The following is a 15,000-nucleotide window of genomic DNA, read 5'->3' as shown; positions in this document are numbered from 1 at the left end:
CTACATCGGAAAATTCTAATCCAACAAAACTATTGGGTTGCCTGTTTTTTCAAGGCCGTGGATATGAATATTTTCTACTTCTATATTTGGATGAAAGAAGCTCTTTTCATATTTTATCTAGTTTTGGGAAACTTTATTTTAACAGAATGAACTTATTAATGTAAAAGTTTAGGTCAACCGAGATCTAAAAACAGTTGACACGTGAATGAAACTGGTGGGAAAAGGTTTTTAATTTGGTGAACTGAGATAAGCACCGAAAATATTGGGAAGAACATTCTAGTTAGAGAAACAGACGCAATTGGTATTAAATAACTGAAACAGCGAATCTGTCAATGGACACAGAATAATAACTGTCTTTTTTCTATCTTAATAAAATTAATAAATTCGATGTCTTCTTACTCTAGAACTGAAAAGAAAATACAGAGTTGAACATACAATGAAAACTATTTTGTCGCATAAATTGAACAAAGAATGTGTCACATTAATAGCTTTTAGGATTACTGAAGCCAGAATTTATATTTCAAAATAAAACAGAAAGAAAGAGAGAATTCCTCCCTTGAAAATTATTTTTTGTATACATACATGAATAAAAAAAATAATGCTTACTAATGTTCGCATCTATACCATCGCAAAATATCTACAGCTTCTTAGAAAGGTATTTATGCACTCTTATGGAAAAGTTTTCGTAATTTGTTGTTTGACAACATTTCACCACAAAAGTTAATCTATTCGGAAATCAATTTGAGTCAGATTTTGTTGCAGTGTTCCTATTAAAAAAAATCCAACCATCGCTGAATATTAATTCTATTTCTTTAATGATTTATCAGTTCCATGCGACAAGGGACACGTGTCAGAGACAGGTTTGCAGCCCTGCTTGCAATGTCCGAGGGGCTTCTTCCAAAAAGACGAAGGAAAAACTGAATGTACAAGGTAAGAAGTATATCAAATTACTCCTACTTACGGTTCATGTTTATATGTTTTTGGTATTGTGCATAAACGTTTCGTAGTAGAATTTTAATAAGATATTTCTAAGTATTTCTGCATCGGATGATCATACAAGTTATGACACCAGTCGACAAGATCAGTTGGTTACGTCTTCAACTAATGTTATTATTTATTTATAAATCTACTTTTAACCCTATCATAATGCAAAGTTTCATATCATATTCTCCGGTTATACTAGCCAAGTTTAAGACACCACTCCCCAGTTATTATTGGTTAAAACTGAAAAACTCGCAGTAATGGAAGAATAAAACATACTTCGAAAGGAGTGTTGTTTAGGTAAACACTATGTTCCACAGACGGTTACAAAATACCGGTTTTTCAAATTTAAACTTAGTAAAAGATTGATTAAATCTTCGCATGTATAAGATCATTTAAAAATCGTTAATTCCCATATTCAGAAAGAAATTGTTGCCTCACTTTTATGAAAACTTTTGCCTTATGACCTGTTTCCATATATTTTATTTCCTTATTTAGAGGAACCAGTTTCCAAAGAACGCCTATCAATTTTGTATATAGGTTTTATTTTATGTGTTATATTGCCGTATGCAGATAAATGGAAATATAGTGCAATAGTGTAATTCCCCTAATAACTACACGCAGCACATAGCTGGGCCAGGAGTCCCGTTAGAATTCAATTACTGTGACGCAATTAGGCAGACAAAATGTGATGGAATATATATATATATATATATATATATATATATATATATATATATATATATATATATATATATATATATATATATATATATATATATTCCATCACATTTTGTCTGCCTAATTGCGTCACAGTAATTGAATTCTATATTATACATATATTATATATATATATATACATAAAAGAATGGTAAGTGAAACAGGGACTTGGAACAAACACTTGCGTAGTATATTCTACCTTTTCAAGTTCACACTTGAACTTGAAAATGTAGTATATACTACGAAAGTACTTGTTCCAAGTCCTTCTTTCACTTACCTTTCTACCGTGGATTTATTCTCAAGTACGTGTTCCTCCGTGCCACATTGTGTGTATAATTATAATTTTGTTTTGTTTGCTAGCTTAATGTTAATATAACCCTGTTAAAATAATTATTTACACTGTTTACATATTGTCGAAGAAGTTTCGACGCATATGTTGAAAAAATTCCATTTGACCACTACTACAAGTACTACTACTATTTCTGTTTCAATTTCATTGATAAAGTATCTATGGCTATTACGACCGATTATTAAAACCACTTTCATCTAAACAACAGGTGTCCGGATGGAGTGACAACTGCATCACCAGGCTCCACTTCATTATTTGACTGCGAAGGTATAACAGGTCAGGAACAGGTAATTATTACGCGGGATATGTGTAAACCACATAAAAATCGTATCATAAAATTACTATTCCTTTTATAATAAAAATAAAAAAATCTGTCAAAACGAATATATGCCTGCAAATGTATCATTGGGGATAAAAAAAAATCTGAATACATTTAGTTTTATATATCAAAGCTTGGAAAAATAATATGAGATGGATATGCGTAATAATAGTTAGTATTTAGCACAATGGAAGACTGACGACCTTCACGTTTTATACCAAAAGGCCGCCTATACAGACCTTCCAACGCTGCCCATTAACGACTGCTTTAGCGCACCGTGCTTTAATGGGGCAACTTGTTCGCCCATGGAGTTTGGTTACTTGTGCCACTGTCGTCCTGGATATTCAGGTGAGTACAGACATACAGATGCTCCTTTGTACCGAAAACAACGCCCTAAAATGGTTAATCTTTTAATCTCTTTCCCAACCAGTACTCAGTCCTCAAGGCCATTCTCCCCATACGATGATATAAATAGGACGAAAAGGCCAATTCTATCATTTTCTATGTCAGTAGTCGCTCAATAATGCCCAGTTAGATGAAACAGCTGTCGCATAAAAACCAATAAATGGCAGAAAAAAAGTCTGCGAATTTTTCACCAGAAATTGACGCACGAGAATCGGGAATAAACTCCTACGGCATGAAGATACCTGCAAGAAACTTATTAATGCCACTAAAGAAAAATGCTTTTCACGAAAATACATACATACACGACACTCTATACACGTTCTTATTGGTGAGACGAGGCTGGTAACTTGAGTACAGGGTATGTGTATGTGTGAAGGTTCTTGTTTCATACACGTTTCTCAAATATGTATTGTGTTAACGTTTCTAAACTCAAAGCATCTTTTTTTAACGAAGTGTTTCTTTGTAACTATGTTGAAGCTCTTACTCGACTCTTTCCTTGTTATCGTGACCTTCATTTTCCGCTACTATACCAATATTTCGGTAAGTTTTGTAACCCTTTATCAGAAAAGGTTTTCTCTTCGCTTTGTAACTTGAAACGTTCGTCTGCAGCATCTGCCTCTGAAATCTGGATGCCTGTACAAACGGACCTTTGTGTAACGACCGAGGTGACCAAAGCTGTTCAAAGCAAGTAAGCGGAAACCCGCAGAGAAAACTGAAGAAGACAGGGATTTCCTCAACCTGGGGAACAATGCTCGGTGTGATATCTATATATAACAAACATTGAGAGAGAGAGAGAGAGAGAGAGAGAGAGAGAGAGAGAGAGAGAGAGAGAGAGAGCATACAGATGCCTCCAGAATTTTGGTTTGGTTTCACTCCCTTAGGCTACTAAAAGTATAACGCGTTTCTGCAACTATAAAGTAAGATTATGTTGAATACTCGCTGATTGCTGGGGTTTCGAAATCATGGACGGCTGCTCTTGAATACATCATAAGCTAGTGAAAAATTTGCATTTCAATATGTCAGCGTTTCCGTCCCAGGACGGGAGGAACTCAATCCAGGCATGAAAAGGCCACACGAAAAACTGGAGTCGAAAGAAGAGATATCATCATCCCCTGAAGACGAACTCGAGGAGGTTTCGTTTAAGGGTTAAAGATTCCATTATCCCCTGAAGAAGAACTCGAGGAGGTTTCGTTTCAGGGTTGATCAATCTAAGTTCAGATCGGCAAGAGAGCGTGAAACAATTCTGTGGTGTCAAAGGTCAGTCGCCTTGCTTTAAGTCCCCAGCGATAGGTCTGCCTGCCCACGCCCCACTGGCTGAAGATATGTGTTGAAACAGACAGAGCAGACAAACATAGAGACAGACAAGTCTGACTGATATGTCTGAATGATAAAGAATCAGGTTTTCGTTGGCTTAAGATATCTTTTCTACTAGATTGCGGTGTATTTCAACACTGATTTCAATAGAACAATAATCATCTTACACGACTTTTCTAAAACCAAAAATTAAATGAGTATTACATGTTATATTATTCTTTTACATATATTTTCCTATGATATGAGGGTGTAGGGTGTAGTTATGAAATTTGCTAAAAACAAAACTAAACAAACGCTTGCCTCCCTTCAACCGCCCCCCCACCCCGGTCCCCGCCAAAACCCATCCCCCCCCTCCCCGCCCCCCCCCCCTCCCCCGGGATGAAACGACAGGGCCACATATTCCTGTCCACCTTATGAATGAAGGGATTGGTTTAATATTTCTACCAGCTATAGTATAACTAATTCTGAAAAAAATACAAGTTACGAAATTAAGAAATTCGACCTCTCTCAATTTTTTTTCCACTTGAAAAAGAATTTTCAAAATTTTCAAAAATATGACAAAAAAATATTTTAACTGAAAAATAAATTTCCCCACTCATTAATACAGACAGTATATTGTTGTACTACATGCTGTAAAGTTTAAAAGAATTTGGTTCACTCACCTTGTAGATTAAGCGTTTATTTTTGAAAAAAAGGAAGTTTTGAGAAAACGGCCTAAGAAAAAAAATTATAGCATACTTTGCAATAACTATAAACTATGCCAGTTAGAGAAATGATTTTTGCACTAAAACTATTTTGTCATATGATTCATGTGCCCAGAAATTTACAATACAATCAAATGAATAGAAAGAAAAAAAAGTAGAATTAAATCTGAAATTAATTTAATATAAAAAATCTAAAAATATATTTATATGAATAAATTTGTTCAAATATATAAACTCTTACATAGATATTCTATTATATAATCTAAATTTTGTTGAGGAGGCCAGCCTCCTTCATAAAGATATATAACTAATAACATTAGGACAGTAAAGTCTGGTTACTATGGTCAGGAAACATTAGTTCTGTCGTACTACACTTGCCCCAAGTTGACGTCATAACCGAGGGTAAACAATCACGGACGATCCATCATCACGCTGGCCGGGTCTTATTCACTCGATATTTAATTTGTCAACATAATGTGATATATGAAAGCCCCACACAAACTAAAATAAGCATTTGACGCTCTTCGTAAAATATGTTTTCAAGGCAGTTTTGAAATCCAATATGGCGGCTATCGTGAGGCTGGCCGGTCTGGTCTAATCACGGGCAATCCACCATCTTTCCCACCCTTCCCAGCACTCATTTGAACAATGTTAGCGTATATATGTAACGTTTATTGATCTTACTCAAGATTGCAGCTGTAATCAGCACAATAAAACAACATTTTGTTGCCTATATTAGCGAAAGTATGAAACTTGTTATTCCCGGGGTCATGGTTTGAACTGAATTCATTTTTACCTGGTAATCGGTGGTTTAATCCTTACTGCCATCACAACTGAAACGCCACAGTGCTTATTTGATTGTAATTATACACATTATTGGCCTTAATCCACTCCAAATTGCACTTGAACCACGTTGCTGTTCCTGGTTCCTAAGCGCTCACTCCACAAACACAGTTAAGAGCAGCAGACGACGACACTGTTTATGAGGTGCAAAGCTTTATTTCTTTAATTGTTTACTTTACTCATTATTTAGTTTTACTTTACTTTGTTACTTCAAAATGTTTATGTAATTCATGTCTATTATCCCTTTTTTGCAACCAAACTACCCCGAAAAATTACAGATATTTCTAAAGTAGATACAATCCAATGTTTCTAACCTTGTCGTACATAATGGCTGCCGAAAACCATCGCGGAGCAGACGACGATTAGTGGATATGTATATTTTTTTTGCTAGCACTTTTCATTGACTTAAGTATATATTAGAAATTTGATTTTTTTAATAACTTTATGCCAGAAATAAATGTAACCTTTAATGTTTGCATGCTAAGAATGGCAAAATCATCGTTGCCACATTAGTGGAGCTTCACACATATACTGATGCATTATCATAAACTGTTTCCATGTATTCTTGTTGTCATAGTAATGCAATAATGATAAAATTGCTTAAATATTTATGTATATATACTTTCAATACAGAGGCTAATTTCACCAATTTCCACGTTTTGTGTAAGTCTTATACCCAGTTTGGAGGGTGAACACATACCAATTGGCAACAGAGAGAGAGAGAAGGGAAGGTGAAGGAAGGAAGAAGGACTGGGGGGGCGGTGGTGGGGGTAGAGGGTAGGTGGAGCTTTTAACTGATGTGTTCGTATCCATTTCTGGATAATGGAGTTTTTGTCTCTTGGTACAAGGACAAGTGTCGTTATTTTTTACAATTAGTGATTCACGATACCCTTATAAATTACGACACTGGGTGTAATACACTATAGCAAAATCTCGTTCTGATACGAGTGTTCGTTACAGAAATATTGCCAAAAAAAGTCCTTGCACTGTCTCTGAAACCCATAGTAGGTATGCTGCTTAGTTGTCAATCAAGTTTTTTGTAAGCAAGTATTTTTTACAAGCTAGCTATTGTATAAATTTGTATTTTTCTCAATCAAAACATATGCTCCTCAATGCTAACCTTCCTCTTTTAACGACTTTCTGGTCATTGCAAATTCAGCCCCATTAATTTCTTATGGTGCGAAAACAGACAAAGGCCCAGGGACCGAAAGCAATTGCGTCACATTACGGCGGTAATCCGGCAGTAAATAAGATAGGTATATAAGCGCATAACGATTATAACAATTACATGAATAGCTGATAACAATCTGCATGAATAACTGGTGTCAGGACAAAGAAACGTACTAATTCCGAAAAATAATTACTCAAATTTGAGTCAGGAATCGAGTTACTTTTTCAATAACGAATATTTTCAAATTAATCATCATAAATATGTAAAATATTGATGTTTTACTATTTATTAAATAATTATCTAGTGCACGCTCCGTCGTTGTCTTCTACCAAAACAGTAGTTTCCTTGAAAACGACGTAGCCAGGGACCGTTTTCCGATTGTTGAGATGAAAGTGCCCCAGCGTCTATGGGTACAAGAGGTGTGCCGATTTATCACAGGAAATGGGAAGTTTGTTGACACAAGCGCCTCCGCAAACATCGAGATGGCGTCAATCTTCTAAGTTATTCAATCGTAAGTAAAAATTTCGAAAGCGTTTTGCTGAAGTTTGCACTGCGTTGGCCACCCTTTTCATTACCCTCTGTTTAAAGCTTTAAATTTGTCTTTAATTTCTAACTTTGGAGAAAATACTTACTTCGAAAGGAGAGTAGAGGTCTTTAGCTGCGTCTCTCACCAACAACAACTCACGACTGATGACCATCTCCGTGTCAGGACGCGTTATAAGTACTTTTTCGGAGGGTGTTCAGCCATGACCATCGGTGTGTTGGCCAGTCCATGCGGTTGTTTACCCTATAACAATATGTGGTATAAATATAAAGTTTTATTCATATCATTATACGCTAACACCGTACATGTGTTCCATTCAGATATTGGCGAGGTAAAAAAAAACAAATGACCGTTGGGATAGCCTAACGTATACAACACCGAACACCCAAGCCTGAACAAGTCACGAGTCTGACGACAACTCACTGCTGTAAAACCAAGCTTGCTGGTCTTATATAACTGGATATCACTAACTACAATATCGCTAATATAGGAAAACAAATCCCTTACCTATATATCTGGAGTCCTGGCATTGTTGTTATTCAAGGCGACACTTCCCGCCCCGATACCTCTCTTTGCAACCCACTTAGGATATGCAGTCGCTGAAATTTCTCTCATAAGGGTGGTTATATAGATGTACCAAGTACTTCTCTTGCTTTTGGCATTGGAATTGTGTGAACTCACTACTTGGTACGAAAATCCAAAAAGGAAATGCGTCACAAAACACTACATATCACTGGACCAGAACCTAGTAACTCCGAAATGTTATTGGTAAAAGCGACGCTCTCTTGGGAACTGTTTCCTACACTTATATAATTTTATATTTCCGAAAATAATTTTACATTTCCGAAAATACACAATAAGAATATGCCAAGAAATACAAAATATTATATGTATACTAGCTGGTATATTGCATCTGTGGTACGACTATGATGAGTTCAAAATATCGAGATATATAGATATAGATTTATTTTGATTTGATATTTTCTTTAGAGAACGAACAGCTGTATCGTAGAAAATTGTTAGTTTTAGTGGGATACTAAAGTAAATTTCTCACTTTCCCTACCGAAATCGGCGTGTCATACAGACATTGTACAGCAATTTGTTGCTCAATATCGCTCACAGGGCGATATCGAGATGCCTAGATACATATTTACTCTGATATGAATTTTCTAAGAGAAAGAGGCAGTTTTTATTATAGATAATGTATATTTTAGTAGGAAAGTAAAGTATATCTCTCACTTTCACCTAAAGTGTCATACAGAAAGTTTATGACAATTTTTCGCTCAATGCCGCTCACAGGCCGGTATATGCGGTGAACAAATATGTAAAAACTAAAAAAAAAAAAAAAAAAATTTTTTTTTTTTGCAATAATACTTCAGGACATGTTTATTTAGACAATCACTAGTCCAAATCCGTCGATAATAACAATCGATAATCCTCAAAAATCAGTGATCGGCAAGCCTCTTAAGAGGAATCAAAACATTCTCAGTGTTTACATTGTTGCCAAATTTTACGGTGATGGCCCGTAGGATTTCGGTTTCTTCAGCCTGAAACAGCGTGAAATAGATCCCTTCCTCCTCAAAAGCTCTCTAGTAAATTTTTTGTGGAATATAGACCTAGCTATTCGCGAAGCCTAAAACAAACAGGCAATATAAAATAAAAGTAATCAATAATTGACTCATAAAAAAGTAGAAAATGAATCAAGTGAATATTTACATTAACAAATTAATTTAATTAAATATTCATACGCAATCGATGTAGATATTCGACTGATTCATTTTTCACTTTCTTTAAGAGTTAAGTAATGATATTTACTTTTACACTGCCTGTCCAAGAAAGTTAAAAGTTTATTTATTTAAACATTTATTTATTTATTTATTTATTTACTTATTTGATTTGTCTGTATTCGTTAGCAGCCCATCTCGATTCGATAAAAAATATCCTGTTGTTTTTCCTTATGGTTTATTCCTTGTATGATTTATCCATTGCAGGTCAGCAGTGTGAGGAGGAGGTCAACGAGTGTGAGAGTGAGCCCTGCCTCAACAACGGAACCTGCGTTGACCTTCTCGACAGCTTCGCCTGCGAGTGTCCTCACGGGTACGAAGGTGCCCAGTGCGAGACGGACATCAATGAATGTCAGCCCGACCCTTGTCAAAATGGAGCGACCTGTGTCGACATGATCGATGCCTTCAAATGCATGTGTCAGTCAGGATATACAGGTAATGCATTCGTTAATATTTCCATTCGTTGGTTTCGTACATTTTCGCTAGAATATAATCATTTTTGGATCTTTTGATACTTTTGTTTTTTAAAGTAGTCGAGTCGGGGATTTTTTTGGGCTAATCTAACCGTCTCATTCGATTTGTATAGAAGAATTATTTACGATAAACCATGTTTGTATTATTATTATTATTCATGTGCAAATAATCTTTAAAAAAATAAGCTAATTGTCCATGAATGATAAGTTACAAATGAATAAGTAAATAAATAGATAAATAAAATAAACAAATAAACATATAACGAAATAGATAAATTAATAAATAAATAATTGGAAAAAGTTAATACATATTTACTAATAAACAAACGAAAGCTAACAACAGTAACCAAAGAAAAACTCATGTTGATATGAGCCTTAAACAGAGGGACTCAAAATTCAAGTGATTCGTGTACACTGTTTCGTTGTATTTAGTCCTAGCCCCTGGGGTGTTAAATGTATTTCGTTGTGTTTGGTACTAGCCCCTGGAGTGTTAAATGTATTTCGTTGTATTTAGTCCTAGCCCCTGGGGTGTTAAATGTATTTCGTTGTGTTTGGTACTAGCCCCTGGCTGGTCAAATGTATTTTGCTGTGTTTAGTACTAGCCCCTGGGGGGTCAAATTATTTCGCTGTGTTAATTCTAGCCCCTGGGAGTCAAATGTATTTCGCTGTGTTTAGTAATAGCCCCTGGGGGTCAAATATATTTCGCTGTGTTTAGTAGTAGCCCTTGGGGTCAAATGTATTTTGCTGTGTTCAGTCTTTTAGCCCCTGGGGTGTCAAATGTATTTTGCTGTGTTTAGTACTAGCCCCCGGCGGGTCAGATGTATTTCACTGTGTTTATTACTAGCCCCTGGGAGGTCAAATGTATTTCGCAGTGTTTAATACTAGCCCTTGCGGGGTCAAATGTATTTTGCTGTGTTTAGTCCTAGCACCTGAGGTGTCAAATATATTTCGCTCTATTTAGTGCTAGCCCCTGGGGTGTCAAATGTATTTCGCTGTGTTTAGTACTAGCCCCTGGCGGGTCAAACGTATTTCGCTGTGTTTAGTCCTAGCCCCTGGGGCGTCAAATGGCCGGAAGTGCATTTGGTTCCCCCAGGGGCTAGTACTAAACAAGGAGAAACAGTGTAGATGAATCTCTGTTTCATTGTGTTTAGTACTAACCCTCGGGGATCAAATGTAACATATATGTATCTGTTTTCTCCGGCAGGCGAGATATGTGACACAGACATCGACGAGTGCGCCACGAGCCCCTGCGCCTCGGGCGCGACCTGCGAGGACCTGCTCAACGACATCTTCTGCCACTGTCCTCCGGGAGACACCGGCAGGTTCTGCGAAACCCACATCAACGAGTGCGACTCCTCCCCATGCGACCATGGCCTTTGTCTCGACGAAGTCAATGCTTTCAAGTTGGTATCAGCCTAGGTTTTTTTCTCTCTTATTCCTCGTGTGTGTGTGTGTGTGTGTGCTGTTATTCGCGCCTGACCTTACATGCATGCACAGGAATGCGTGGACGTATACACGCTTGCACCCACACATACATATCTCATCTTTCTATTTACATATATATATATATATATATATATATATATATATATATATATATATATATATATAATATACATATATATATATATATCTATATATATATATATATATATATATATATATATACTATATATATATTATATATATATATATATATATATATATATATATATATATATATATCATTCGAGCAACAAATGTCCTTTAATATCTAAATTCGCTCTACCTCGGAATTGATATATATGAAAATATATCAATTCCGAGGTAGAGTGAATTTAGATATTAAAGGACATTTGTAGCTCGAATGATATATAAATGAATCACGGTTCGATGTGATAATTATTCATAACAAGGCTACGTGGTCAAAACGCTCGAATTGGCTAACATGGTAGACGGGGTTTCATATGATTCTAATTACGAAAACACCGAGTTCCAGGGTGATTTGTAAGGTCAGAATCTATATAAACTTATAGCGTCTCTGTTGGCTGAATTGATAGCGTCACTGTCTGTCCTGATTTCGTTCCCGTCCACTTTGACGGTGGTTCCATCCCATGTTGGGAAGAAATTATTTACAACTAAAAAAATTCCCCTTCGGTACATATATGGAAAATATATCAATTACGATGTAGAGCCAATTTAGATATAAAAGGACATTTGTAGCTCGAATGATACATAAATGAATCACGGTTCGTTGTGATAATTATATATATATATATATATAAATATATATATATATAATATATATATATATATATATATATATTATTCTTTTGTTCAAACAGGATACGTCTCAACTGTAAAAGGCCCATTAAAACACTCTGGTTTGAAGCTAAGGACTATATTTCGGTGGACTTTAAAATTGCACCCTTGTCATTACTTGATAAGGGTGGAAATCTGTCCACCGAAATATTGTCCTCCGCTTTAACCCAGAGTGTTTTAATGGGCCTTTATACTTGGGACGTATCCTTATTAACAGAGGAATTTATTTACACACACACCACACACACACACACATATATATATATATTTATATATATATATAATATATATATAATATATTAATTATAATATACATATGTGTGTGTTTGTGTGTATGTGTATGCGTGTGTGTGTGTGTGTGTGTAGTGAGTGTGTATCCTTGAGTGCGTGCTTGTGTACATATCGTTAATAATCAAACCTTTAATATACCGAAGACGGAAAATAGATTTATCTCAGTCGTGCTAGATCTGCTTAACAAAGGACATCCTAACTCAAACTGCTAAAGCCAAAAGAATAAACAAGGAAGTATAATTAGCTGAATTGTGTAACTGACTGCTGCCTCCACCATTACATTAGACATTGTTAACTGGGTAAGACATCTTAATTTCACTTCACTTTGCTAGCCTTCCCCTTTTAGAACGTCTAAAACAATAAAACAACTTCAGTCCTGGTGATTATCCGAAGAGGATAACGCTGAAAACATTAATTCCATTGCAATATATTGGACTTTGATCAATTTGTTTTCAAGATGTGTAATCTTTTTTTTGTGCTTTTCATGATTGCAGATAATATACTTCGTCGAAAATTATTTACTCTCTTTAATGTATCCATAATCTACAACAGAGAATTTCATTATTTCCAATAAAAGGGAAAAAAACTCACCAAATACTATAATAGATTCACATCAACCGTGCATTTTGGAAACTCTCAGTCTCTCGAGAGAGTTCATATAGGCAGGATGTATGTTCCACCTCTCCTGAAAGACGTATCCCTCAGGAGAGGTGGAACATACATCCTGCCTGTGTGAACTCTCGAGAGAGACTAAGAGTTTCCACTTTCCAGCCCTGTGATTGGCTCATCAACAGCCAATCAGGAGCGTCGTAAGGGACTGGCTTAGACATCGGATGCACGGTTGATGTGAATCTACTACAGCATCAAGGAGTAAGATGATAACATGAAGATATTTTGGATAAGCAGTACCAATTCTTTAATTTATATTAATCGGTATGCGGCAAATGTCCTGTTTTTACTCTAAACGGTTACTTTTCAATATGGAGTCCTTACCAATGTACTTGAGGTAACATGGTTCAGAAATAGAGTACTATAACCTAAATCTCTATGGGCGTTTCATTTTCTAAACTTATTTTCTTTATTATATCAACAACAATTAGCAAATGAGTCATAATTTTTCCGTGTTGGATTCTCAGCAAGAGTACCTACGTACAATACCCTGGTAACAATACCTACGGCAAGAATACAACATCTTTGTAAAAGAATCCAATTCTTTTTAATCCCCGAATTCTTTTTCACCTCTGCGCAGGTGCGTTTGTGAACCCGGGTACACGGGAGTCACCTGTGAGGTGGACATAGACGATTGTGCGTCCCAGCCCTGCCAAAACGGTGGCACTTGCACGGATTGGGTCAATGGGTTCTCGTGTACCTGTGCCCCAGGTTTCAGTGACAAACTTTGTCAGACAGGTACGTTACTACAAGGTAGACATGACTGGTTATCCAATGTAATTTATATATATATATATATATATATATATATATATATATAATATATATATATATTATAGATAGATAGATAGATAGATAGATATATATATATATATATATATATATATATATATATATATATGCATATATATATATATATATTATATATATATATATATATATATATATTGTATATATATATATATATATATATATATTATATATATATATATATATATATATATATATATATATATATATATATATTATATATATAGTATATATATATATATATATATATATATATATATATGTATGTATAACATATATAAACATTATGTATTGCAATTTTATATCTGCTTTATATGTATTGCTACAGGTGGTAGGATAATTATTATGATTTCTTTTTCGGAATCTATTGTAATTGGTCTGAGAAATGATTTGGGATACTCATGTGACTCTTTCTAATATATATATATATATTATATATATATATATATATGTGTGTGTGTGTGTGTGTGTGTGTGTGTGTGTGTGTGTGTGAATGATGTATGTATATATATGTATATATAATATATGAATATATATACATATATATTGATTGTTTTCCAGAGATGCCCACTGATTTCGTGCTCGATTTCCCCACATCTGGGATATTGAATTATGTTACCAGCGAGAACCTTCCACGTGACCTCACAAGTGTAAGTAGTTTCTATGCATTTCATTATTATAATACTATATTTCACCATTTGGTTCTCTCGGCGTAAGCATGATTGACTCGTTTCCTTTTTTTTTTTTTTTTTTATCAACCGGAGTTAAATTTCAATTAGGTTTGTAGATTTGTTGCTCATATTGCAAAGTTATCATTGATTTCTTTTCGATAGTTCGGTCTCTAAGATTTTTGAGCAATTGAGGTATTAAACTGCTAGCATTTTTTGTCTTATGCCTGGTAAGTTGATCTTCTAATATATATATGGTTCTAGAAAAAAAATTATGTTAATTCCATGGCTGGTTCTTTAAGTAGCTAAAATCTCTGCCATTATATCTAACAACTACCGACGTAGTTACTTTCGAAAATTATACGACAGGATTACAAAGAAAAATCCTCATTTACGATCTATCTTCAAGATGGGCCGCTGTGGTTTAATTTGGGAGGTACATGCAGGGTTTTACTGAGTATAAACAATGGCGATAAGTAAATTTCATTAGCCATAAAATTTTGATTTTTTTTAAGTCGATTTTAAGTCACTTTCAATCATACAGTTATGGTAAGTCGAATATGAACAATGGCGATGAGTAAGTTTTATTAGCCTTAAGATTTTAATTTGTTTTAAATCAATTTCAAGTCACTTATAATCATACAGATATGGTAA

The 15,000-nt window shown here is 34.9% G+C and overlaps 1 protein-coding gene across 1 annotated transcript in view; it reads left to right on the top strand.

Moving 5' to 3' along the window:
* Nucleotides 1-15,000, top strand: part of LOC135220902 (sushi, von Willebrand factor type A, EGF and pentraxin domain-containing protein 1-like) — a 168,924-nt gene that overhangs the window by 111,223 nt on the left and 42,701 nt on the right. The window contains exons 21-27 of the mRNA XM_064258526.1: nt 828-930; nt 2,259-2,337; nt 2,594-2,717; nt 9,342-9,569; nt 10,812-11,010; nt 13,449-13,606; nt 14,240-14,328. Coding sequence (XP_064114596.1) covers nt 828-930; nt 2,259-2,337; nt 2,594-2,717; nt 9,342-9,569; nt 10,812-11,010; nt 13,449-13,606; nt 14,240-14,328 — 980 coding nt within the window. The remainder of the gene's footprint in view (nt 1-827; nt 931-2,258; nt 2,338-2,593; nt 2,718-9,341; nt 9,570-10,811; nt 11,011-13,448; nt 13,607-14,239; nt 14,329-15,000) is intronic.

Source organism: Macrobrachium nipponense, chromosome 2, assembly GCF_015104395.2.
Source record: "Macrobrachium nipponense isolate FS-2020 chromosome 2, ASM1510439v2, whole genome shotgun sequence".
Lineage (NCBI taxonomy): Eukaryota > Metazoa > Arthropoda > Malacostraca > Decapoda > Palaemonidae > Macrobrachium > Macrobrachium nipponense.
This window is presented reverse-complemented; position numbering and strand designations above follow the sequence as displayed.